This window comes from Hoplias malabaricus, chromosome 4, assembly GCF_029633855.1.
Source record: "Hoplias malabaricus isolate fHopMal1 chromosome 4, fHopMal1.hap1, whole genome shotgun sequence".
Lineage (NCBI taxonomy): Eukaryota > Metazoa > Chordata > Actinopteri > Characiformes > Erythrinidae > Hoplias > Hoplias malabaricus.
In genome coordinates this window covers 42,802,820-42,826,666 of record NC_089803.1, presented here as the reverse complement: position 1 = coordinate 42,826,666, position 23,847 = coordinate 42,802,820, and the positions used below count along the sequence as shown (strand labels likewise).

The following is a 23,847-nucleotide window of genomic DNA, read 5'->3' as shown; positions in this document are numbered from 1 at the left end:
AGTATTTGTAGAATCACAGTGGAGTACTTTTTAAAGGTGAAATTAAGACTAGTTGAGGGTCAGTGTTTGATTTTTGAAAGCTTTCATTGCATTGAGTCTTAGGTCAGTGTTGGAGTTCAACTCTGCAGGGTGACTGGTATCCAGGATCACAACCCTCATAGGACCTGGGTACACCTGTTCTTCTACATTGCACCTTTCAGGAAATAAAACAAAAACCTTATCATAAGAGTCAAACCTATAGCTTTGGAGAACTTGTTTTTAGTCCTGTTTCTCCTGTGGCCTTGCAATACACTTCTTTGTTTATAATGGGCAGGGCTTCTGGGCTGGAATTAACATCTGCTAGAGGGCAAAGTCAGTGCAGGTCTAGTGCAATTTTAATGTGTAGCGGGATTAATGTAATGTGAGGTTATTTTTGGAAGGGGAAGACAGTAAAACCTTTAAATTTCTACTTATTTAGACAGAACAAACATGACAAAGGTGAATTCCACAGATATTTCTAAATTTAATCATGTAAACATGTCATGTAGACACACTTGTCACACCAGATTTCTTTATAGTGACAGGAATGTCAACACCACATATATAAATCCTGTATATTTTTCAAAATACCACGTGAACCTAAAACTCTTTATCTTGAAAAGAAATTTGGTTGGCACTTATGCCAAATACAGTGGTTAATATAATACCCTGCACATAATTCATGAAATACTTCTTTAATTACACTGTAGTCATGAAATGATTATCTAGTACTTAAGACTCCCCTTACCTGTACACATACTGTACATTTCAGGTTCTAGTTCTTTGGTGTAAATCATGTGGCCAAATATGTTATTCATGAAATCCTGCTTATTTTGTTTATAACTTTTTTTCTGAAATAAAAGGTATATATAATTTGCCCCTTTTACTACGGTAATGTCTTCTACTCTTCTAAAAATGAGCGAACCTTGAAGTTGCTAAATTCACCAAGGGGAGTCTATATACATTTGGACATACAACTTATGCAAGTTGATATTTCATAAGGCAATTAGAACTTTCATACGCAGTTCGGCTGGTACACAAAGGGCAACCAATTAAAAGGGCTTAAACAGCAGATGAAAAGTGTCTTTTATCTCATCATATTATGATTTCAGATTATATATGTTGTCAAACCTTTTTCCCAAGGCTTGCATCTCAGTAACAGTTTCTGCAAGGAACCCTATCATAGTCTGTGGCTAGAAAACCAGCCCTTACACTCCGATAGTATGTTCAGTTCTTACGATAACAGATTTATTACATTTCTGATATGGAACAGTTTTATCAAACAAATCTGAAAATATCTAGCAAAATATATAGATACAGTTGTAGTTAACATTGTGATGTATAGACACAGTCTATACAGGCGTCAATGTGAATGGTTGTTGTTTTCCTCTTGTGGGAATTAAAATGGTGGTTATATTAATGATCTGCTTCATCAGCACCACCCTCTAAGTTCCACATTGCTTCCCCAAAAAGACATACTGTGTGGGGGTTGGGGACTGATTTAAATTTTTTTCCATTACCTTACAACTGTAGAAATACATAATCTACACTTGCAGAATAGTTTTAAAGCATGAATAAAATAATTAAAAAAATACTAGCCACTGAAAGCTGCAGTAATTAAGCTGTGAAAACCTGAACTTGACACACATTTTACTTAAATCTAATATGTTGCTGCCAGAACTGAACATCTGAGATTTGCTATAAACACTGATCTGGTGACTGTGATAAACCAGACAAACAGGCAACATTCTGAAGGAGGAGGTTTGCAGAAAATGGTGTCTGCATTGATCTGATTTCAAAGGTTAGCATATGGGTATCTTGGCAACGTTGTGACACATTATGGCCTTGGAAGTATCTCTCATGCAAGTCTGATAGATGTACTGTCTTGTCAAAACTCATGGCTCATAAAGCATGGACAGCAAGGCATCAATATGCTACATTTTCTTCCTGACACAGGCACCACGTCACTAATGCAGAACACTTAATAAAGCCACTTATGCAGCAATTCCTAAACATGGTTGTTTAGGAACAACCATGTCCTGCACATCGAACTGGGACAAAATATCCCAGTCCTGGTAGTAGTGGCTATAAACCGTGTGGTATTTTAGGATTCTAAGAGTGTATCTGAAACTCTTGAAGATTATTAATAAGTTGTATTAAAGTGGAGACAATAAGCAATCTCTACTGCATCAGGTGATCAGTCAAAGAAAATGAAGGATAACTTTTTAACTTATTTACTGCAGCCCTTGAGGAAAAAAAAGAAAAAAGAACCAAACAAATGCATGACCTGAAAACTCAAAAGAGAAAAACTTGTCTCGTAGATAAAAGTATGGAGCTGAAGCCTGTGTCATGAAGCTTATGATATGCGGGTCTAAAACTGATCTACACACAGAACCAGGCCAGACACCAGAGCAAAATTGAACAGAAAGCAGTATTTTGGTTGCTGAAGATCACATAAATTAGTATCTCTACAATATGTAAAATAATGTTGGTTAAAGTGAAAAATAAGTCTTTAAAACAATATACAGTTAAAAAAAATAAGAAAAAAGGCAACACATACTTTTGGCTTTGAAAACAAACCTATTGAAAATGTCAGATATATAAGCAGAATTGACTGAGGCTTCATACGCCTGAGGCAGAGAACTTAAGAGCTTACAATGACGGTGTTACACTGCATCAAGGGTGCACAGGTTTCCACGTTAACACCTTGTTAAGTGCAAAATAAATAATGCAAAAATCCCTATTCTGCAATCCAATGGATTTGGTACCATCTGAAACTTGTAAGAGATATGATAAACTCAAAGACCAAAAGTTCCTGAAAAAAATGATGGCCATGAAGAAAACTACAGGGCTGAGCTCGAACTAAAGCTATGGACAGATTGAGAAGAGGGGAACAAATGAAGAATTGCTTTAACATCAGTCTGTTCTTGGGGTACACAGCATTGTCCGTATAGAGATCATAGAGGTTTGATGTACTTAAGACCGTTCCAGCTGTCTTCTTGTGCCTGCCTCTGCTAGGGAAAAAAAAGTTCCATTTGTAATGTACACTGGCTGCAAACATACAGCAATATATTTTGGGGAAAATTATTAACAAAATGCTCAACTTGTAAAGAATGAATTGGAACAACATCCCTTCCCTGTGTGAATGATTTTGATTTTAAGGCTAATGTCTACCTCAAAAGTGCTTTTCCAAAAAACTGTTTTTTTTTTTTAGTTATGCAGCCAGTTCAACAATATACACAGAATTTGGCTGCTTTTTAAGATGGGGGGGGGGGGCAAAACAAACAAACAAAACAATGCAAGCCTAAGTCCTAGAAATGACCAACAGAAACCAGTTGTATGTGCTGATTTATAATGCTCTGCATGCAACATCAAAAAAAAAAATAAAAAAATAAACCCTACTAACTAGGTTATCAAATGGATCAAAATTTTACTATAACGGCAAATTTTCAAATTTCATTATTGCACACAAGAGGAGAAGCAGTGACACTATTTCAAAGTTGGATTATCAATCCATAAAAGGAGAAAAAAAACAAACAACAACAAAAAAAAAAACACCCCACTTGACAACATTCAAATCTGCATAATTTTATGGGTGGTGTAAAAAGGGGGCACAAAATTATTCCGAATCAAGAGGATACTATTTAATAAAGACTGAAGTTTAATACTTTTCAGTTGTGCTTAAATATACTGAACGCTTGCATAAGTGCTTACTAAGCAACAACACTTTGATTTGAGTGAGGACCTGTTAAGGCATAAATTATAGAAATTAAACCTGTGCTTTCCTATGAGGGCCTTTATATCCCAGTGTCAGAGGTTTGCCTGCATGTGAAACTTCCACCAAAAACTTGGGGGGGGGGGGGGGGTGAGAGAACAAAAACCCCAAAAAATAAAAAGTAATAATAATAATAATACACCACCACTTGAAATATCCTTAATGATCCAGTAACTGAAAGATCACTGCTACATTAAAACTGTGCATATTTCATAAAAAGTTAAAAGGATTAAAAAGACTAACTCCTCTGAGCACTGTTCTGGTTACTGGTTTGCGTTACATGCCCCTCGCCTTGTCTTCCTGCAATGGCGGGTGCTGATTGGCAGTATCCAGGTCCAATAACATGGCAGCATCATTTATTTTAACACCGAAAGTGGTATTGAGGTTTTGGGGGTTAAGAATGGAAGCGGCAAAAGTGGGTTTGACCAGGTTTTTATCTGGCTTTGTATTAAAAGCCTTCAAATCGGTCCATTGGGCGTGATTTCAGAGGGTCCATCAGCTCTGAGGGGGAAAGAAAACAAGAGGAACATAAGAGAATGTGTAAGAAAAGTAGGACAGTAATTAATGAGACCAAAATACCATTGCAGAACAAATATTTTAATACAGTCTACTCATGTTCAGAAAAGGGGGGGGGGCCCATTTGTTCAATGGAAAACCTAACCCCATCCTGAACTGCACAACTGCTATAATCCACTGCACAAATTCCCTGTTCCATATCAATGCATTCAATATGAATCAGGTCAAGTATAAATATAAACATTTCATGGAAATGGTTTATTTAAGAACTGGTTCTTCATAACAGTTCCCATCCTGGTATAAAGACCAATGTCAGAATAGATTTACATTTCAAAGTGTACTTAAAATTAAAGTTAGCATTTGATAACTTTTACTAGGGGTGAAATATAAAAGCTGTAAAAGCTTGTAAAACCAGTCTGTCATTCATTTACAAGCCCATGTCTGAATCAAATCACAATCTACAAATGATAAAGCTATCTCCCATTAATGCACTTTTGCTCATGAATGCTTAGAAATGTTTAATATCATAGGCTGAACTGATTCCAGCCTGTTATTTTGTTTTATTTAAAAATAATAATAATAATGAAATTAAAAGTTCAAATACGAAAAATAAAATACCACTGTTGTTCATCTGATGGAATGTGCAAATGCTATTTGCAACAAGTTACCTAAATATTTATTAATTTTATTAAAGTATATATATATATATATATATATATATATATATATATATATATATATATATATATATATTCTTACTTTAGATTTATTTTTTTTTAAAAATCCCAATCACAACAGTTTTTTTATTCCGGTTCTATACTCTATTTTTCGCTTTTGTCTCCTTATGGGGAAAAAAGTCCCCCCTTTTGACCCCAGGTCCTCTTGTGGTGTCTGCCTATTAATATCCTAGGATTTTTCCATGCCACAGTTTTCAGTCGGGGCTTGGACTTCTGATTATTCTGTTGGTTCAGGCCTTAGAGATGATTCTGTGTATATTTGTTTTTCAGGAAACTGAGACGTCCTCCTGAAGGCTGTTATCAGGATGCTTTTGTGGTGGTCTGAGGACTCCTGCTGGGCAGATGTGAACAATAAAGTACTAGGTTTGGGCTACAAGTGTATAGACTATGGGACAACAAACTATGAGCGATATGCTAGTAAACTTTCCTCATTATAGCCCAAGCATACCTGTGTCACATACAGGTCAGAAGGCTTTTCTTTTCCTCCTTTCACTCATTCTTCTCAGTCTCTCTTTTAAAAACTTTAAGAGGAAGGGTCTAAGTTTTTCTGTACAACGACACAGTGACAAAACAACATGCTTGGGCCCCTCAAGGTCATCAGAGTTTAACTACAATATGTTAAGAAATTACTTACATAGCCAAATGAATAGATGCAAACCATTGGTTTAAGTCACTATTATATTTTGATACTCAAACTATGAACTACAGAAGTATGAATAGCTCTAAATTTAATATAATAAATATACAAAATAATCTACATGATTATTTTGATTGCCCTGTGGAGGACTGGCGCCCCCTCCAGGGTGTATTTCTGCCTTGCGCCCAATGATTCCAGGTAGGCTCTGGACCCACCGCAACCCTGAACTGGATAAGTGGTTACAGATGATGAATGAATGTGATTATTTTGATTTACATTCAAAACAAACTATTAACAGAGAGACCAAGTATGAAGCTGTTGTGGGATTTTAATAGTCTGCTCCACTTCTGGTTTCTTTTTGCCTTTTCGGAGCAGTAAGGTTTAATTTTGTTTTCCTTTCCTATGTGCCTGTAATGCTGAAAGTATTTTTAAAATCACGTTTTAGTCATTTATTAAGACTGTGTTTCTTATACCATTTTATATGTTTACTTCAAGGCTATGCCTTGAATTCTGTTTGAAATGTTTATGTTCCAAGAGTAATAAGACTTTATCGTAGTTTAGTTATGCATTAATTTGCCAAGGATTGTAAAAGCATTTATCCAACTGAGCCTTTGAGTTAAACAATATTCACACTACTTCAAGCAACTGGAAAGCCTAGCCAGGGTAACAAGCTCATATTGACTTTCTCAAGAATATCATACTTAAAATCCACAAGCTCTGTTAAGTTCAGAGATTTCAGGGATGTTTTCACCGTTGCCAAATAATCTGAATTGTTAATATATATGAATTTGTTTGCATTTTGGTTAAATGTTTAAATGTGTCATAAACCATCAAAAGATCATTATAAATGCACCCTTAGATGAGTAATGATTCTCCCTGGAAAGATTGTGAATAATTTCCCACAATGTCAGTCTGGTTTTATATAAGTATTATGGATCCTCTGTGAATTAAACTACAATCAGAAATTTAATATAAATGGAAGAAAGGCTTGGGGGAATAAATAATAAAGCAGGATCTACTTTAATGCCTGCAGGGTTTCATCACAATTAAGTCACAAAACAATAGTAAACATAGCCCAGGTCATTGTTTACTTAGGAGAGGTTGGTTAAATTTCAGTTTATTAAATTTTCCATTGTTAAACGTTTAAAAAAATGTAACATAACCTAAATAGCCTTATTGCGTGCATAAACACTTTTTTTTCCTTTAATACTTTTGCACATATAGCAATTCTAGTTGACTCCCAAACATGGGATGGGTGGGAAGTGGCCAGCAACAGCTTATTTGCATAAAAGTGACAGAGCCCTTAAACGGCTCATTCTGAAAGGAACAGAAACTGGCAAGAATAGAGCTGATGAGATCTCTATATGTGAGAGTGATTTTGTGCAAAGAGCTTCATGAACATATTTTGTATAGCCCATAGTCCTATTCTAACTTGTTTAAAAAGTGATATAATATGTCCCCTTTAAAATGAAAACTTCAAAATCATTGTGATGATTCATTGAATTTTACTCGTGTTGCTTTAATATGAAATGTGGCTTTGAAATTCAATGATTAACTTCTAGCATGTGTCAATCTAGTTTCTCTAGCAGCTACTATCATAAAAGTTGTCCCCATACATTAGCAACAGTTCAAAACTTCAGCTACACTAACAGAATTAGAAACTGGAGAGGCATTAAGATCCAATGAAAATAATTTTGTAATTGCATTAGAGCACCCTATATCTGACTGTAATCACACTGTGAGGTGCCTAGAGATTCCAAACCCTTAATAACTCATTTGTGTCCTGAATATGACAAAATACACTTGATGTTTCACACATGTCAGATGTACATCCATTTAGAGCAATACCTTTGCAACAGACTCGCATGTTGACAGGTTAAAAGACTCATACCTCTTCTCTGTCACAGTGGTATCTTCCGAATCACCTCTGGATGCCTCAGCCTCCATGGGTGTTGATGACTCTGTTACTGGGGCCACATCAGTAATAGTGAGTTTCTCCATTGATTCAGCAGGCACCTCACTACAAGACCAGAATTCAAGAATTTGGTTTATCTTTAGTTATTACAAAATCAGAGACATAGTTTCCCGTGATACACCACTGTACCTGTGGGCTGCTATTTTGTGACTGGTAACTTCTTTAGGAGAGCCCCCAGTCTTGTCGTTTCCTGGCTCCTCTTCGCTGTCAGAACCTCCAGAAGAGCTGCTATCTGAGGCTACCAGAGGAGCTTTGCGACTTCCACCCACTTCCCATTCTTCTGTGCCTGAAGTGATATTTTATTTATTTATTTACTTATTACATTTACAATCTATGTATTTATAAACAAACAAACAAAACCCCCAAATACTCACATTTCTTCTCTTGGCTCTGCTCTGGCTGACACTCAGATTTACTGGACTCTGAGCTGCTAGGACAAATATTAATTTTATATTTAAAAATAATTCTAGAAATTAGCAAAAGAAACAACTGGATCCTAGCTGATTTTTCTAAATTAGACGAAAGCCTAGTTTACCTGGTGAAAGGCTGGAACTCTGTGAAAGTGGCCCAACCAGTTTCCTGCTGCTCCTCACTACACTGCTCAGAAGCAGATGTCCAGGTACTAGAAGAGTTCTCTTCTGCCTCACCAAAACTTGCTGTCCAGCCTTGACCTATAAAACACACAGAAATTAAGAGATTTACTCTTGAGCTCCAAATTCAGTAAATGAGCAGGCTTCAGGACACATAATTTGGTGATTAACAGTCCAAAGAAAGACTTACTCTGTGAAGTCTGTGGTGATCCAGTCGTCTTGCTGGTTGCTGTTTTTGTGGAGGGCTGAACAGATCCTTCTTCTTCCTCTTCCTCCGAGGCCGACCCGCAGCCCCGTTGTCCATTTCTTACAGGACCCTTAGGTGAGCTGTCTGAGGAGACTCCAAACCTGAGATAAACAGAAGACCATTTTAGCCATTAAGGGATGTACACAGTTCATTACAATAATTTTAAAAAATTTCAATTTTACATTCCTCATTACTCAAAATATAACTGTTTTTGAGCCATAAACAGAATGTATACCTAGATCGGGATTTCACTTGAGTTGCATAGTTTATCTCTTTATCCTCCCAAATGTCCTCCTCCTCTTCACAGTCATCAAACTGCTGTATTCTTTCTTTACAACATGCCTCAAAGGCAGCAGCATTGGCCTAAAATTACAATGGCATTTTCAAGCTCTAACTATAGAATGCAATAAAAATATTTTTAACTGTTTGACACATGCATGCAGACACTTACACTATTATCTTCTGCATCAATATTGAAGTTAATCTCAGCAATCCGATCAAAAGTTGCACTAAAACAGAGAACACTAAGCATCAGATGGTGTTGTACAACATTCTAAAGAAATGGCAATTATGAGTGCTCTGAGATAAACTAAAACTGCTAGATCACTCACTTGATATTTTCATCATGTTCACTGAACTCCTCATCATTAAAGCCAAACTGATCTACAAAGTTGGCAGTCATCTGCTGGATCTGATAATCAGAGAATGCCTGAAGTGCAAATATAAAATAATGATCAAGGAATGTAACAGGAGATAAATAAAAAAATAAATTAAAAAAAAGTTTTACCTGTTGGATAGACAGATCATTGGGGAAGGGACTCTCCATGTCATCATCCTCGCTGGAGGAATGCAGGTTATGCGTGCTCACCTGCAACAATAAATCAGACAATAGTCAAAACATAAGGATATAAGGATGCGGGCAAAAATCAAAACTAGAAACAGAGTGCTAACAGAACAGCTGCACTAAATGATTACTTTCAGTAATCATTCTTCTCTCATTACCAGAGGTTTAAGTAAACACACAAACCACTTGGAAATACCTACATCCACAATTCCAGGCAAAAGCAGCAAAGATTTGTGCCTCAATTTTAATCTATTGTTAAAGCAAAAGTATGATTTAATAGTAATTAAATCAAGGCATGCCACCTTATGGTTTTTCTGAGGCATTCACCAAAAATACTGAAACAAGGAGTTTCACATTCATTAATTCAAATAATAATTAGACTTTAAAAGCATGTTGTAAAAATGCAATACTGAGGTAATTAACATTCATTTATTTGTTACTCCTTCTGATAAGAAGCCACACAGAGTGCCTAATATCAGCAAGCAATGTGTGATGTGTCAAGGACTTACTTTACATTTGTTGTTAATATAATTATTTGATGCGATTTGCTAACTGTTTCTTTATTTGCCGTTGTGAACATGGCAATGTCAGCAGGGGTTCATTGAGATGGCATGCCTCTTTGGGGTTCATTTATGTAGCTACAGGGAAATACAACTTTTGTATGTGTATGTCGTTTTACCAAGTCAACTGTGTTTCTCCTGTTTGTTTCTCTTAGAGTTTCGCCAACAAAACTCTCCCAGCGCCCCCTGCAGTCCTCTGGCAGTTCTGCAAATAAATGGAGATAAATATAAATCATAAACCAAAATGTTATTATTATGGTGCTACCATGGTAAAGATGAACCAAGAATTAATGTCAGCAGTAAAACACTTACATTTATGAAAAACACATATGTAAACCTACCTTTAATCAGATTACTAATCTGACACTGCACCTGTCCTTTCTCCAGGTTCTGAACCACAGTATTAGCAATTCTTGTCAGATGCCCCATGTTGCCTCTCCTGGTGCCACCTTCAGCCCTACAGACAAAATTAACACAGGTATCAAACATAAGCCAAATTTAACACTGTCAAAGACCTACTAAAAATGAAAGACTGATGCAATCTGTACTGAATTTTGTCGTTTTCCTCCCAGGCATCCAGGATCCTCTGCACCAAACGACACTGCTGAAAAAGCTAGAGAATATACACAGACAAAAATAACTACCTTTATCACACGTTTAATTTAAAAAAAAGTTTTAGAATCATTATCAATTATTTAATTGTATCTGTTTTTTTAATACATGGAAAAAAATAACGCTAGTTAATTTCATGCTTTATGTAAAATCTCTATTGGTTAAAACAAACATAAAAATTACAAATGAATAACTAAAGAAACCACTAGAGATATGACTTTTTTGAACAGTTATTCTGTAACAGCTACTGTTTTACTGGTTCAATCATAGTATTATAGTACCTAAACAGATAATGTATTAGATCTTAAAAATTCCTGGCCTATACCAAACACTACAGTACTTACATTGACCACCAAGGCATCAAGAGCAGGCGTGCGTGCTGGGTCTGTACTGCTATTCGGATCTGAAGTTCCCTCTTCTTTCTGGCTGTCAGAGCTTGGAACAGCAGTCTCATCGTGGTTCTGGAGACCCGTATGTGTAGAGTGGTTCAGAATTGATGCCACACACAGCTCCACTTGGAAGTGCAAGAAGTTATTCCAGGTGTATTTAAAGAATAAATCCTGTGAGCAAAAGTCAGCAATTTTCACACTGCTTTTTATTTTTGAATGAAAACCTCACCAGAACCACAGCCACAAACACATTCCTGCATTAGAAAAATGATGGAAATGAATAAACGGGAGACATCAGAGAGTACCAGAGATTTACTGAGTAAGGAGTTGCATGTAGTAAATATGAAATGAGAATGTGTATTAGCATATTAACAACAATGTCTTGTGTTAAGTGGTGTGCTATGAAGTAATATTAAACTCACCAGCAGCAGGTCCATTGTATTGAGCCTGCAGAGCTCCTGGCAGATGCTGTGGTCGCTGGTCTGCAGCAGGGAGGCCACAAGTCTGGCCACATGAAGGCGGGCATTCCCAAGCGGCTGCTCCAGAACGCCAACGGTTGTGAGTATTGCACTTTTCTGGTCAATACCATGGGAGAAAAAGAAAAACAGAAATTAAGTAAATACATTTAAAGATTACAATTTAAAGGCTGCTTGTAAGCCTTTTGAGCACTATTGCCACAGCAATTTATTTTTTCAAACAAAACAAGGCATGTTAACCTAAATAACTGAATCTAGTCATTGAGAATTCTTTGCTGTGACCATTTAAAACACATAATACCACTGCACAACCCTGATTGAAACCACAATGGACAGTCTAGAAGAAACTGGAAGTCTTTTCATAAAGTCAATGCTTATTACAAAGTGGAAAATTAACCTGGGTTTTAATTTTAAATTTCGTGTATATTGCCATCACTTTACCTTGGGAGGGTCCAGTAGGAGTTGCTGGAAGTCTTTTAGATGAGGCTCAATAGCACGTAGAATACTGCCACTGACAGTGTAAGACCTTTCACATCCCTGAGAATACAGTTCCATTAGACCCTCCAATCTGAAACAAAAACACATCAGCCCTAATTTAAAGTAAATATTTACATGAGCATTAATGTGAATAAACAAAGACATGAACAACAAATTAGTCTTTAGTTATGCAGACAGGTGGACTAGCTCAGGTTGTTTGACTCACCCTGACCTCCTCGACTCCAGTAATGTAAGAAGCACTTGAGTTCCATTGACAACAGAAGCTTCACTTTTCTCCCCCTCAAACATGCTCTTCAAAAGCTGCGTCACATTCTCTTCTCTACAAATAGATTAAATAATGAAAGATAATATATCTACTTTGCATGGTGACCTGCTATCACATTTATTTTCTCAAAACTCAGAAAATCATAACTTTGTGATAGTGTCTGTGCATATCAAGGACATTCATTTCAGTCAAAACTGATATTTTATTTTTCACAGCATTGAATGAACGAATAACTATCGCAAAAATGTACCATTTGATAAGGCACAGTATATTAAACCCTAAACAGAACAAATAAGATTTGTGTGTGCTAACTGGACAGTACATGAACATCATATTACTGTAGTATTTTCATTTTGGAATAAGCAAACTTTTACTGCCTTTACATAAACTCCACTAGCACATCGACATGCTCCAGGTAAAAATGAATACATGTCCCCAGTTTAAAAGTCTGGTGGATTGCATTCTATTGTTTCTGTGTTATAACCTTTAGCAAAGAAGACCACCAGGGCAGACACACATTTCCTGGTTTCTGGGCAATATTTGAGTTTTACCTCATTTACATTTTCCCTTTTCCAAGATATTCCACACAGGACATTTCCACAGCAGTCTAACCATGTACTAGGGCTGTGCCATATCGTATCGTATGCAATAATATTGCAAAATGTTTTTAAACAATAAAGAAAAAAAAATCAATATAGTTATATTCTGATATGCTTACATAATGATGTAATGCAGTTACATGTACATGTACATGGCATATTACATGCCATGTAATATGGCGTACATTCATTATGCAAATCATTTAGGCATGGTGACAGGTATGGTGGAAATTCTCTGCGTTTCCTCCAAAAAGCAAGTGACTTCAGTCATGTGAAAGTGGTTTGGAAATAAAATATCAATATTCAAATTTTTTTTATACAATGTCAGAATCTTCGTAAGTTATGCTTAATTACAAAATAAGCAGATGTTTACACATTTGTTGTTTCTTCTGAATGTTTGAAATTGTTAGATTTGTACTAAAATAAAATGTAACAATATAATTTAAATAAGAAATTAAATATATAATTAAATGAATATAATATTTATGTAAAATTAATTTTGTTGTAACAGTGTTGAATTAATACATTTATTTTCTTTGTTTTTTTCATATCGCCAAGAATATCGCTATTGTCAAAATGCCATGAAATATCATGATATTACTTTAGGGCCATATCACCCACCCCTACCATGTGCTTTTATTTATTTATTTATTTTTCTTTTTTAAGTGCCCATGGCTGTAGTAAAGACTGCTTTATATGGGCAACAAATATGCATAATTTGAATAGGGTACTATTGATTTTTTTGTGATAAATCAAGCCTTTTTCAAATTCCTAAAATGTAAATTTACAGTTTGTTATACTTCATTCAGTCATTGTAATTTTTTAGGCATTTTTTTAAACAATTACTTATTAGATTACTAGTAAAAACAGCTCTAAACGCTACTTTCAAGAATTTAGATTCATGAGACCAACTTTTTAAAATGGAGAGACACGAAAGAGGAACTCAAATCACTGTTATATATTTTGATTTAATTTCATTCTAATCTATTCCAATTATTAATTCTGATACTCAGGTCAATGCTGACAGCATTGGAGGTACGGTGGCTTAGTGGGTAGCACATTCGCCTCTCAGCGCTGCATGGGTTCCCTCTGGGGTCTCCGGTTTCCTCCCATAGTCCAAAAAACATGGTGAATTGGCTTCTCTAATAATTGTCCTAGTGTGTATGTAAATGAGTGTGTATGTGAATGAATGTCTGTATGTGCATGAGTGAATGTGTGTGCCCAGATATGGATTGGCACTCTATCCTGGGTGAAACTCTAGTTTCCCCATGCAGTCCTACAGGTGGACAGTCGTTCTTGGTTTAGAGTATGCTGTGTGTGTTTTGCTGCTGCTTCTAGCCAGTGTGTGTGTTGATTGAATGTTGAGTGTCAATTGTAAAGTGTCCTTGGGTTTCTAGAAAGGCACTATATAAGTGCAACATTAAATAATAAATATAATGCTGGCTTTAACAGATGTTTGGCATAAACGTTATATTGATTGCAGTCAGTTTAAATATTATATTAAAGTAAATACTTTAAAAACAGCATTAAGGATACAAAAATAACAACAACAAAAACAACTGGCAAGCCAACTTACGACTCCAGGACGGACAGTAAAGGGTCCGGCTCTGTGGCCTCTGGCATCTGATTGGCCTGGTCTCTACTGAGACGGATGATGTCACAAAGAGTCTGAGATGCATTCGATTGTCTCTGCAGAGAATGAGATAGCATCTCAGTCTGACATATCTTAATATCTCATCAATACTGATGAAAAATGAATCTCAGAACATGACTCTAACCCTGACCCGTTTTTCAAAGCAAGTTACTGTTGGAAACGAGCAGAAGGTTTTTAAATTTTGGGCATATACTGTAGCTTTTTATTCACAATAGAGATGCAAACCAAGAAACTGTCATCTAGAAAAGATTTCCATGTCAGCTAGTGATGTGCTCACCTCTTCATCTCTCCCTGTATGCATGAGCTCAGTGAGCCTCTGGATCAGCCGTTCCTCGTTCAGCCACTGTAGACAGAAAACACTCTAAGCTTTGGGTCCATGCCACATTCAGCATTTCTTCAAAAGACAAAGTACTAGAAACAGATGCTTAAGTGTTCATTTCAACTTCAGGAAGTTTCAATTTGGTGTGCTCCACTGCACTCAGCACAACACAAACAAAAAAAGCAGCAGGCAATCCAGAATTTAAAAAATTGGAGAAGCAGAATTTGGTGACACTGCAAATAAATGTGCCAAAAACTTATGTAACGTGTAACTGCCACAAAAATTCTGGGTCAGTAGAAAACTGGACAAGAGAGAGAGACCGCTGAAAATATAGTGAAACTGAGTCTAAATATTCTTGCCACAACTACCCATCCGACAAGACTTACAGTTCACAGAAACAACCATTAACAGAAATCAATGGAAAAGGTGTGCTGAAAAATGCTTCTTTAACACTAAGTGAATATGTATGTAAGGGAGAGATTTTAACCTTTAGCATCTCTAGGTACAGTAGTTTGACGTCCTTATTTAGTTGAGTTTCAAAACAAATCAGTACTAGTAAATTCTTTGGAAAAGATGAATAACAGATCTTCTGAACATCAGAAATGTAAGAAACAAAACGAAATGCTGAACATGCAGCAATGCTTAAAAAGGTGTTTGTGTCCTTACATTGAGGACATCTTGTCTGAGAGGGGCTGGCTCCACACAACTGATGAGGCGCAGGAGTAGATCCATCATGGCTGATGCATCTATGTGGTTCAGCACCAAACTGATAAAGTTGTGTTTTTTCCTCAGAAACGAAATCACCTAAAGATGCAGACACGCACAATTCTTACACTGTTGATAGTTGTAAAAAGGTGTTTCTAATTATATATTGCTCTGACTGCAAGCTATATTCATATTGGAGTTCTCCAAAGACAAGGCCCAAATTTAGAAACTATTCTGTGTACCCGAATGTCTGAGCCTAAATTAAATGTTTTTTTTTTGCCATATATTTTACTGTAGTTGAATATACATCTGGTTGACTTCATTTGACAACTATTATACTATTGCAACTTAAGTCCTGCTAATACTGTGAGAACCCACTCAGTCTAAGACCAAGAATCATACCCACAGATAGTTAACAAGGTTTTTCAATGGAAATTTAAATTATGATTGTATAGATAATGAGACATACAATGTAATCAATATCCCGAGTGCCTACCTGCTCTGTTTTACGAGCTATCAAGTTACCGATGGTCTTGCTGAAAAATGAGGCCAGCAAGGGGTTGAGGGGTGGGTCCTGCTCAAGGAAACTGTAGAGCTTCTCTAGCAGAGATTCATCTCCACCCAACTTGTCATTAATCATGGATACATCAGAAGTGAGGAGTTCACAGGCGATGTTTGGAAACCTAAGTGAACCGAGAAGTTTATTTTTTTTAAAGATGTATTTTTAGATCACAATGCAGTCTATTTTATAGCTTATTACATAAATTATTTAATTAATTAAATAAATACATAAAATAAAATACCCACATTCACTGTTGGGCACAGCCACTCAACATATTCAGCACTATCTACATCTAGGTTTCATGTAATGCCAATTTTTAGAGACCACGGTTTCAGTTCTATTTTTATACACAGATGGCATTAATTCCCTGTAAGGCTTTGAAAGACAATGAGTGGATTTGATTAAAATGGCATATTAAAATTAAAAATGTAAAAATGTAAGAATCTCTGCATACAATGTTTGTGGTGTTGATAATGTTTTTTTTTTAAGCAGAGAAGGAGCAACGTATGATAACTACTCAGTCATGTGAACATTAGCAGCATCAACAGCCAACAAAGGAGACAGTAAATACTAAACAAACAAACCTCAAACCAAATTATATGGGGCTGGGTGATACAGACTATAATAAGGACTTTTATAAATACATATCAAGATAATTACTTAAATTTTACCTAGCTCCAAAATGTACAGCAAACACTTATGGCACCTCAGCATTTATCATCTAACATTTATTGTAAAGTTCTATTGCTGCCATTAGTCTAATAAAACTGCAGCAGAGTGTTAGTATCGTTTGTTAAGTCGAATAATATAAAATCTACAAATCAAATCTAAGGATACAAATGAGACCTGAGACAGCAAGCTACAATTTATATTTATGCAAACTAACACAAAATGCATAGCTAAAATGCCTCACTTGAAGCGTGTTTTCTCCTCCAGGTCAGAAGGGGGCTCTTCTGTTATCAGGGTGACCAACTCCTGCATGCAGTGATCCTGGGAGAGAAATAGAAGGAGTCTTCGATTCTGGGCCTTACACTCCTGCAACACATCCTCCTCCTCCATCAGCTCCCTCAGAGTCACGTCCTCCCGGTCCAGCAGTTGGTCAATATGGGAGGTGGTGTGCAGGTCAAACTTCCAGAACATGGTGGTGGCTGCAGGAGGAAGTATAGACCTGGAAACAGGGCACGAGCAGTTTTAAGCACGGGATTGAAATATTTAAAATATCCTTAAGAAACAAGCCTTTACATTACATCGGCACAGCAGTCTGGAAGTTCTCTCCTTTCTTTCCATCATTATTTTTAAATATATTTTTTATCATTTGCCATTTAATATGACTCAGTATATTAACTAACCGGAAAAGATACAAACAAATAAAATAAATGTAACACTACAGCAGAAGTATAATATTAACCTTTAGCTTTTCTGTTTTTGCTAACTGAACAGAACATATAAATACTGAGAAAGATTCACCTCAGGCCCTTTGTTTCCGGATATTTTTAAAAACAGGTTTTCAAACAAATCTTCGTCCACACCAACAGCTATTTTGAAAATAGCTGCATCCACATGAGAAGGCAAACGACTCAAAAATGCTGTTCTTTCTTTTTATTTTCTGTTTAACCGTCCATTCTCTCTGTATAACCTCTCTCTTGCTCTCTCTCTCTCAGACAAAGACATACACACACACACATTTATGGTCCTGAGATAAAATAGCAGGAGATTCTGAACTCTTTGCTAGTGTTGTACGGTATCTCAATACTTTGTCATTAAAAACGGTACAACACCCATATAATGAGTACCGGTTCTTGACGAATAATATGATAAGAACAACAGTTCCAACGAGTGCCACAGGGGGGCAGTGCGCGCCCACAGCGCTTTGCCTCCTCTCCCTTCATTAATGATTTTGCCTCTAGTTTTAGTGACTTTTCAGACCGTCCAGCAAGTTATTTTAAAAACAAAAAACCCAAGTAGCACCAGCGACTTTCTGTACAAACTTTAGCTACTTCATTTAGAAGAGAATCGACGGCACACAGAGACTGACCGTGAGCAGGAGAGACAGCTCTCTCTGAGGCTTCTCTGTTTCCGGCCTCTATTTTCAGTGACCTAAAAGGCTGTTTGTATAAAATTCAGACAAACGTTATTTTTTTTTTTTTTTAAATATCTGAATGTGTGTGGAGCGCCTCAGAAACCACACTTTGATAACTACAGGTCAAAGTGAGAGCATGGAGATGCGTGAAACTTTTAGGTTTTACAAAACCCTGTAGTGGAGCATGAAGTGCTGGCATGTCTTTTGTTTAAATTCTGTAATGACAATCTATAAGAATGGGTAATGTTAGAGTAGCTAATCTGCATATCACTGATTGTCCTAATTTACTAAACAACCCATTATCTATATGCTTGGACTGAGCAGCAACATGACCATTCAGCAATACCAGTCATTAAGAAGCCTAGTTTTGCCAGACCGCCATTAGCCATTTAGCCATTTAGCCATTGCATAATTTACTCATCAGAAAGACAGTAACGGTGAGATGTGTCCGTGTATTCTTGTCGTTATAGGGACAGACAAGATGACTTAAATATACAGTAGAAATATAAGAACAGTAGAAATATAACAGAATATAATATACAGTAGACATATAATATAAAGAGATTATGGTAAATAGTACTTCAACAACATTCAATACATTTCTGTTCAAGGCTCCAGTAAAACACTGAGCTGCTCACCGTGGTGGATGGTGGACCTACAGCATTGAAGTGGTTCAATTCAGCTCTCAACTCTCTGACCCCTTGAACATGCATTATTTAGGTCCAAAATAGTACTTGTCCAGAGAAAAGAGGACCTCTGGTCGCTGCTGAAATGTTCCAAATTTAGTTAATGAGCTGGAATGGGAACTGGTGTAGTGGAACCATCTTAATTTCTCTCTGTGAAATATGGCTGAATTTACAGTTCATACTGGCGCATGCGCATTAAAAATCATTAGGTGTCAGTCAGTCATTAAGCGTCATATACCTCTTCTAGGCTGGCCTGGCAGGCAGTCCGGCAAAACTTTCAATCTATAGATATAAATTGTCAAACTTAATCTAAAAATCTTTTCAAATAATAATAAAATCTTATTTTTGCAGACAAAATGGAAAATATATTAAGCAAGACTTTAAAACGGATTAGCTAAACATCCTCTTACAAAACTCACTGGAATTTCCTCTTACATTAGATGTATATTTTGCATATTTTGTATCAGTTTGTAATGTTATTTAACCCCTTTTGCAAAGACGCGGACTACATATACCTACATGAATACACGAGCTTCAGACAACTGCTTGGAAGCAGTAGAGAGCACCCATTACCCCCCCCTCCCCCCATCAGCAGAGCTGTGTCTCTGCACATTTATCATCAGCTTCACAAATTCCATCGCTAGAATATACTACTAAAGTAACATAGCATCGAAGCTAACCAGCAGCAAACGAGTGAAATATATTCACATATTTTACTTACTCATCACAAAATGAAGCTGTCCGTGCTCAGGCAGCTGAAATGCGTGACTGTGCTGTCTTGGAGTGCCGGACTCAGTGCAAAAACACAACTATGTGCATTTGTTTATATGAATAAAAGGAATGTTTGTTTTCATTTGTTGTAATCCTCCAATAAGAGAGGCCGGATTATCATATGAATGAGTGGGCCATCAAAGGTTGCGTTCTGAGTCTCAGAGAGAGACACGTGTATAATGTTACTTATCACTCTATAACAACCAGGTAAAAATACATTTACACATCTATATATCAGAAAGGTAGACCCTTTATGGTTTCTGGGAGTATGTTTATTATGTTTCTAGGACAAACACACGCTGAGTTGCATAAGTGTTTTTGTGCACGTTCTGATTTATCCTGCTGGCGAGTGCACTTACTAGAGGGTTAAAAATTCAACATTCAGGATTTAAAATCATAACTGCTAGAATAACATCAGCTGGATAAACTAAAAGGAGATTTCAGTAGCTCAAAAAATGTGAGAAAATGTGGAATGCATGTCTATAGATAAAATGCATGCCCCTCTCTATATTTGAAAAGCAAAAGCAACAGTCACGTTATGAACATTGTGAAGAAGAAGAAAAAAAAAAGTTTGGAAAACATTTTCCCAAGACAATACATTTTGCTCACAAATGACAAAAGAATGATATTACAACTATCTCAATACAATCAATTCATTTAACTAATTCATTCATTCATTCATTATCTGTAAGCGCTTATCCACTTCAAGGTCAGGGTGGGTCCAAAGCCTACCCGGAATCACTGGGCGCAAGACAGGAACCCACCTTGGAGGGGGCACCAGTCCTTTACAGGGCGACACACAATCACACCTATGCACACTTGAGTCGCCTGTCCACTTAACAACGTGTGTTTTTGGACCATGGAAAAAAAACGAAGCACCCGGAGGAAACCCACGCGGACACGGGGAGAACACACCACACTCCTCACAGACAGTCAATTAATTTAACTATGCAATAAATGTTCTATGAATTAAACCCAAAAAATGCAATGTGTGGTGAATGAGAACACGACAGTTACTGTATACTTTCAAGCTGAATGAAAGGCACCTCTTTAATCTCCTTCAACTTTTAATTGGTCACCTCATTTACTTCCAGTTATAACTGCTTTATTTGCAGTCAGTGATTCCATTTCACCTCTGTACTACAGCTAGAGTAGTTTCTTCATTGAAAAGTTAACAGCTACAGATATTTTATTTTTCTGCTAGTTTTAGTGCATTTTCTGTACATTTGCTGTTTAACATTTTGATAAAAAAGAAACTCTCATATATATTATAACTTTCACAAAGGCCACATTTTACTTTTTCCCATATTGTACACTCTGCTAATAAGTGATTTTGCATAATGCTGAAGACATATACTTATAACTTGAACATCTTGTTAATTAATGACATGTTCTGAATAAACAAAGTTATTTACCAGCAGATGAAACAAAGGAAAACTTAATTACACCTCCTCCACAAGCAGACAGGCATTTGAGTGGCAGAATGCAGAGAGCACAGAGCGGCCTGGCATTAATCAGCATGGGGTCCACTTCCCACCAGGGCCTCAGAACACACTCCTTCGAAGGACACTGGAAGAGCAGAGGTAAAGGAAAGACAAAATTAAAATATGGCATTCATACGTTACAGATATTTCATTCTATTCTACATTTACCAAGTGTGTGTGTGTGTGTGTGTGTGAGATATATATATATATATATATATATATATATATATATATATATAAAAATCTCATGTTCATGTGTGTAAATCTCATTACACGCATCTGCATCTTTTATGCACAGCAAATCAAATGGGGAAATGTTCCTCTTACACACAATGCTCAGTACAAATGTCACTTCCTTGCCAACAGTAAACACACACATGCATGCGCACAAACACACACACACAGTTCCTCCATATTAGATTGTACAGTATGCATGCTTCTGTGAAATTCAATTTGTATTGTACATGAAAACACACTAATGTGAAAATAAAGCTTTACGATCTTTCACAGGCAAAAAGATCATGCCATCTGACATATTTATGCCAAAGGATGTGTTGACCCCTCACTGCAATTCAGGTACATATGGTACACTCAAGACGGCAGCTGGTACATGTTTCCTTAAGCATTAAATACCCTGGTGATGACAACTGAATGGAACAATGCTTGAAAGTGGACAAGGTCCTCTCATCAGTACACAGCTGTGTAAGGCCACATAACTGTCCAGCCAGAAAAAAAAAAAAAAAAAATTTTTATTTATATATATATATATAATTTGGGTGAAAGTATTCAATAAAAAGCTGAAGGGAGGAAGGAAAAAAAAAAAGTTTCCTTTTTTAATGCGGACATCATACAATGCACATGGAGAACTGTCCATCCTGCAAATATTACAATAAGCAGCTCAAAACAACAGAAACCCCTTATGACCCACTACTTAACTCTGAACAGGAAAGAAAACTAAAATAGAACAAAGCTGTGGTGATTTTAAACAATAAAGGCCATAAGGAACAGGCTTTAATAGGGCGAAGAAACTGACATGGAGGGAGAAGTCGTGGCAAGACTTAAAAGAGCCTAAACAAGCTGTCTTTCATTGCACAACCCCTGTCCAGGGGCAGCTTACTTGTGAAAACTGATACAGCAAATCTGTTTATCTCTAATAGATATAAGTACAAAGTAACCAGTGGAAGTGGATGAAATTGCAAAAAAAAAAAAAATAGCTCAGAACAATCTTCTACTACATGCAAAATTGCAGATTGAACAAAAAAAGAAAAAAAAAACGCATTTTGCACTTTTCATATGTCCGATTTATCAGCTCATAGGTGACAGGTAATTTTAATGTTAAAATCAACACCAGCACTACTGTGTCTGATCCATCTGTTCCCGAGCAAAACATACTAACTCACCACAACCATAGACATATGGACTAGAACCTCAAAGTGCACCTCTGTGTAACTGACAAACAAGAGAAAGGAGTGTACAATGTGCACTTTTTTTGGCCAGTGAGTGTAATAAAACCTACAGTATGTCAATAGATTTTAAATTACTGACATCAGAAAATTACAGCTGTTCACCACGAGAACAAAATGTACAATGAAGCAATTATAGCTAAGTAACGTAGATGTATTCACTGGATTTGGGCTCATTCTCAGCTGTGCGTAGCCTGTTATTTTTCAAAGCGGTGTATTTTTACTCTAAAAACTTCAAAACATGCTGATCAGGCTGAAAACAACCCATGACAGTTAAAGTCAGATTTAAAAGCCGTAATGCTTTGAATAAAAGTAGCGTAAGTAGAATAACGTGCAATCAATAACCACGTTAACGCGAGAGGTTTAAGCTGGCTTCTTTACGCCACTGTGTACGTTAACTTGAATGTGTCGTTCCACATTTATTTGTGCAACAGTTACCTGCTTACGCCATTTAAGGTGGAAGGTAAAATTCAGAGGTGAACTGGAGTCGAGCCTTGTCGTTAAAGTGTCTAGTTTAACTAGTCACTGAGAGACGTCTGGCATTATCCCGCGGGACTGAGAGTCGGTCACTGTTGGGTTGGTTTGTGCAAGTTACCGCTCAAGTCTACGAGGCCTCGGCGGAACAGTTAGCAGTTTGCTATGCTAAACTAGCATAGGCGTTTTAAAAACTTTTGGAGCAGACAGGAGCTGCTTAACTGAACAGGTAAACGGGTTAGTTTTGCGGTAAATTAACTCAAGTAGAGGTCGGTAAGTGTGCCAGGATGCGGGCCGTGTGAGGGCCTCGGTTGTGGTTGGTTTAGGTCGTGTTTCCGTTGGCGAAGCGCGTCAGAGCTGTAACGGAGAGCGGTCCAGTCTCCGCTCCGCCGCGCTAACCTCACAACAGCCCCGAGTCTGAGCAGAGAGAAAGATAGCGGCTAAAGCCCTCCGCGGTTGGACTCACCTCCTCACGGCCCGGGCTTCAGTTGAAGACTCTCTCTGAATAAGTGTGAGTTTGTTTTTTTCGGTGAATATGTAAGTTTTCGCCAGCGTTGCTCGGAATACCTGCGTCCCGCCGCAGAGCCTCGACAAGCGGTTACCGTTATCTCTCCAGAGCAGGGAGCATCTCTCTCTCTCTCGCTAACTGATCACCTCTCTCCGTTCCTCGGGCGCGCACACTCACTCGGGCGCTCTCACACCACCCGAAGGGGAAAACCTCTCATGTTTTCGATTCAAAATGGCGAAGTGTGAGAGAAGCGCGGTTATTTACTGAGAGAATATCCGCTCTTTCTCCCCCTGTCCGCCCAGCGGCGCTCACAGTCTTTCTCTCAAACTCTGGCACCCTGTTACATACACATAAACACACACACGTATTTCCATGCATTGTGGGGAAAGTAAACGACTGGCAT

At 37.1% G+C, this 23,847-nt stretch overlaps 1 protein-coding gene across 5 annotated transcripts; it reads right to left on the bottom strand.

Annotated features, from left to right (window-relative positions):
* Positions 1 to 384: 384 nt before the first annotated feature.
* On the bottom strand, positions 385 to 23,739 carry ppp6r2a (protein phosphatase 6, regulatory subunit 2a). Of its 5 annotated transcripts, XR_010802174.1 has the most exons (25): positions 23,403 to 23,739; positions 20,931 to 21,084; positions 16,892 to 17,146; positions 15,913 to 16,099; positions 15,378 to 15,515; positions 14,670 to 14,735; positions 14,315 to 14,427; positions 12,080 to 12,193; positions 11,818 to 11,944; positions 11,323 to 11,475; positions 10,856 to 11,071; positions 10,448 to 10,512; positions 10,241 to 10,356; positions 10,019 to 10,104; positions 9,283 to 9,363; positions 9,107 to 9,204; positions 8,947 to 9,004; positions 8,731 to 8,858; positions 8,439 to 8,596; positions 8,194 to 8,329; positions 8,033 to 8,088; positions 7,788 to 7,944; positions 7,575 to 7,703; positions 4,037 to 4,294; positions 389 to 3,032 (listed from the first exon to the last, which is right to left on the bottom strand). XR_010802174.1 is itself a non-coding variant. In XM_066667751.1 (24 exons), the coding sequence occupies exons 3-24, from the start codon at positions 17,116 to 17,118 to the stop codon at positions 4,252 to 4,254; spliced, it is 2,652 nt and encodes an 883-aa protein (XP_066523848.1). In that variant the 5' UTR covers positions 17,119 to 17,146; positions 20,931 to 21,084; positions 23,403 to 23,739; the 3' UTR covers positions 385 to 4,251. The 5 variants fall into 5 exon arrangements, 4 of the variants coding, with proteins under 4 accessions (XP_066523848.1, XP_066523849.1, XP_066523850.1 ...); XM_066667751.1 differs by having other exon boundaries at positions 385 to 4,294; XM_066667752.1 differs by having other exon boundaries at positions 385 to 4,294; positions 23,504 to 23,739.
* Between the last annotated feature and the right edge of the window lie 108 nt (positions 23,740 to 23,847).

What these genes read in the sequence shown, in the direction of transcription:
- ppp6r2a (XM_066667751.1), bottom strand. Translation starts at nt 17,118, where the DNA reads ATGTTCTGGAAGTTTGACCTGCACACCACCTCCCATATTGACCAACTG. An exon ending in TCAGACAAGATGTCCTCAAT is followed by an intron (nt 14,736 to 15,377) that starts GTAAGGACACAA and finishes TTCTGTCTACAG; the next exon opens with TGGCTGAACGAGGAACGGCT. An exon ending in ATGATCTGTCTATCCAACAG is followed by an intron (nt 9,205 to 9,282) that starts GTAAAACTTTTT and finishes TTTGCACTTCAG; the next exon opens with GCATTCTCTGATTATCAGAT.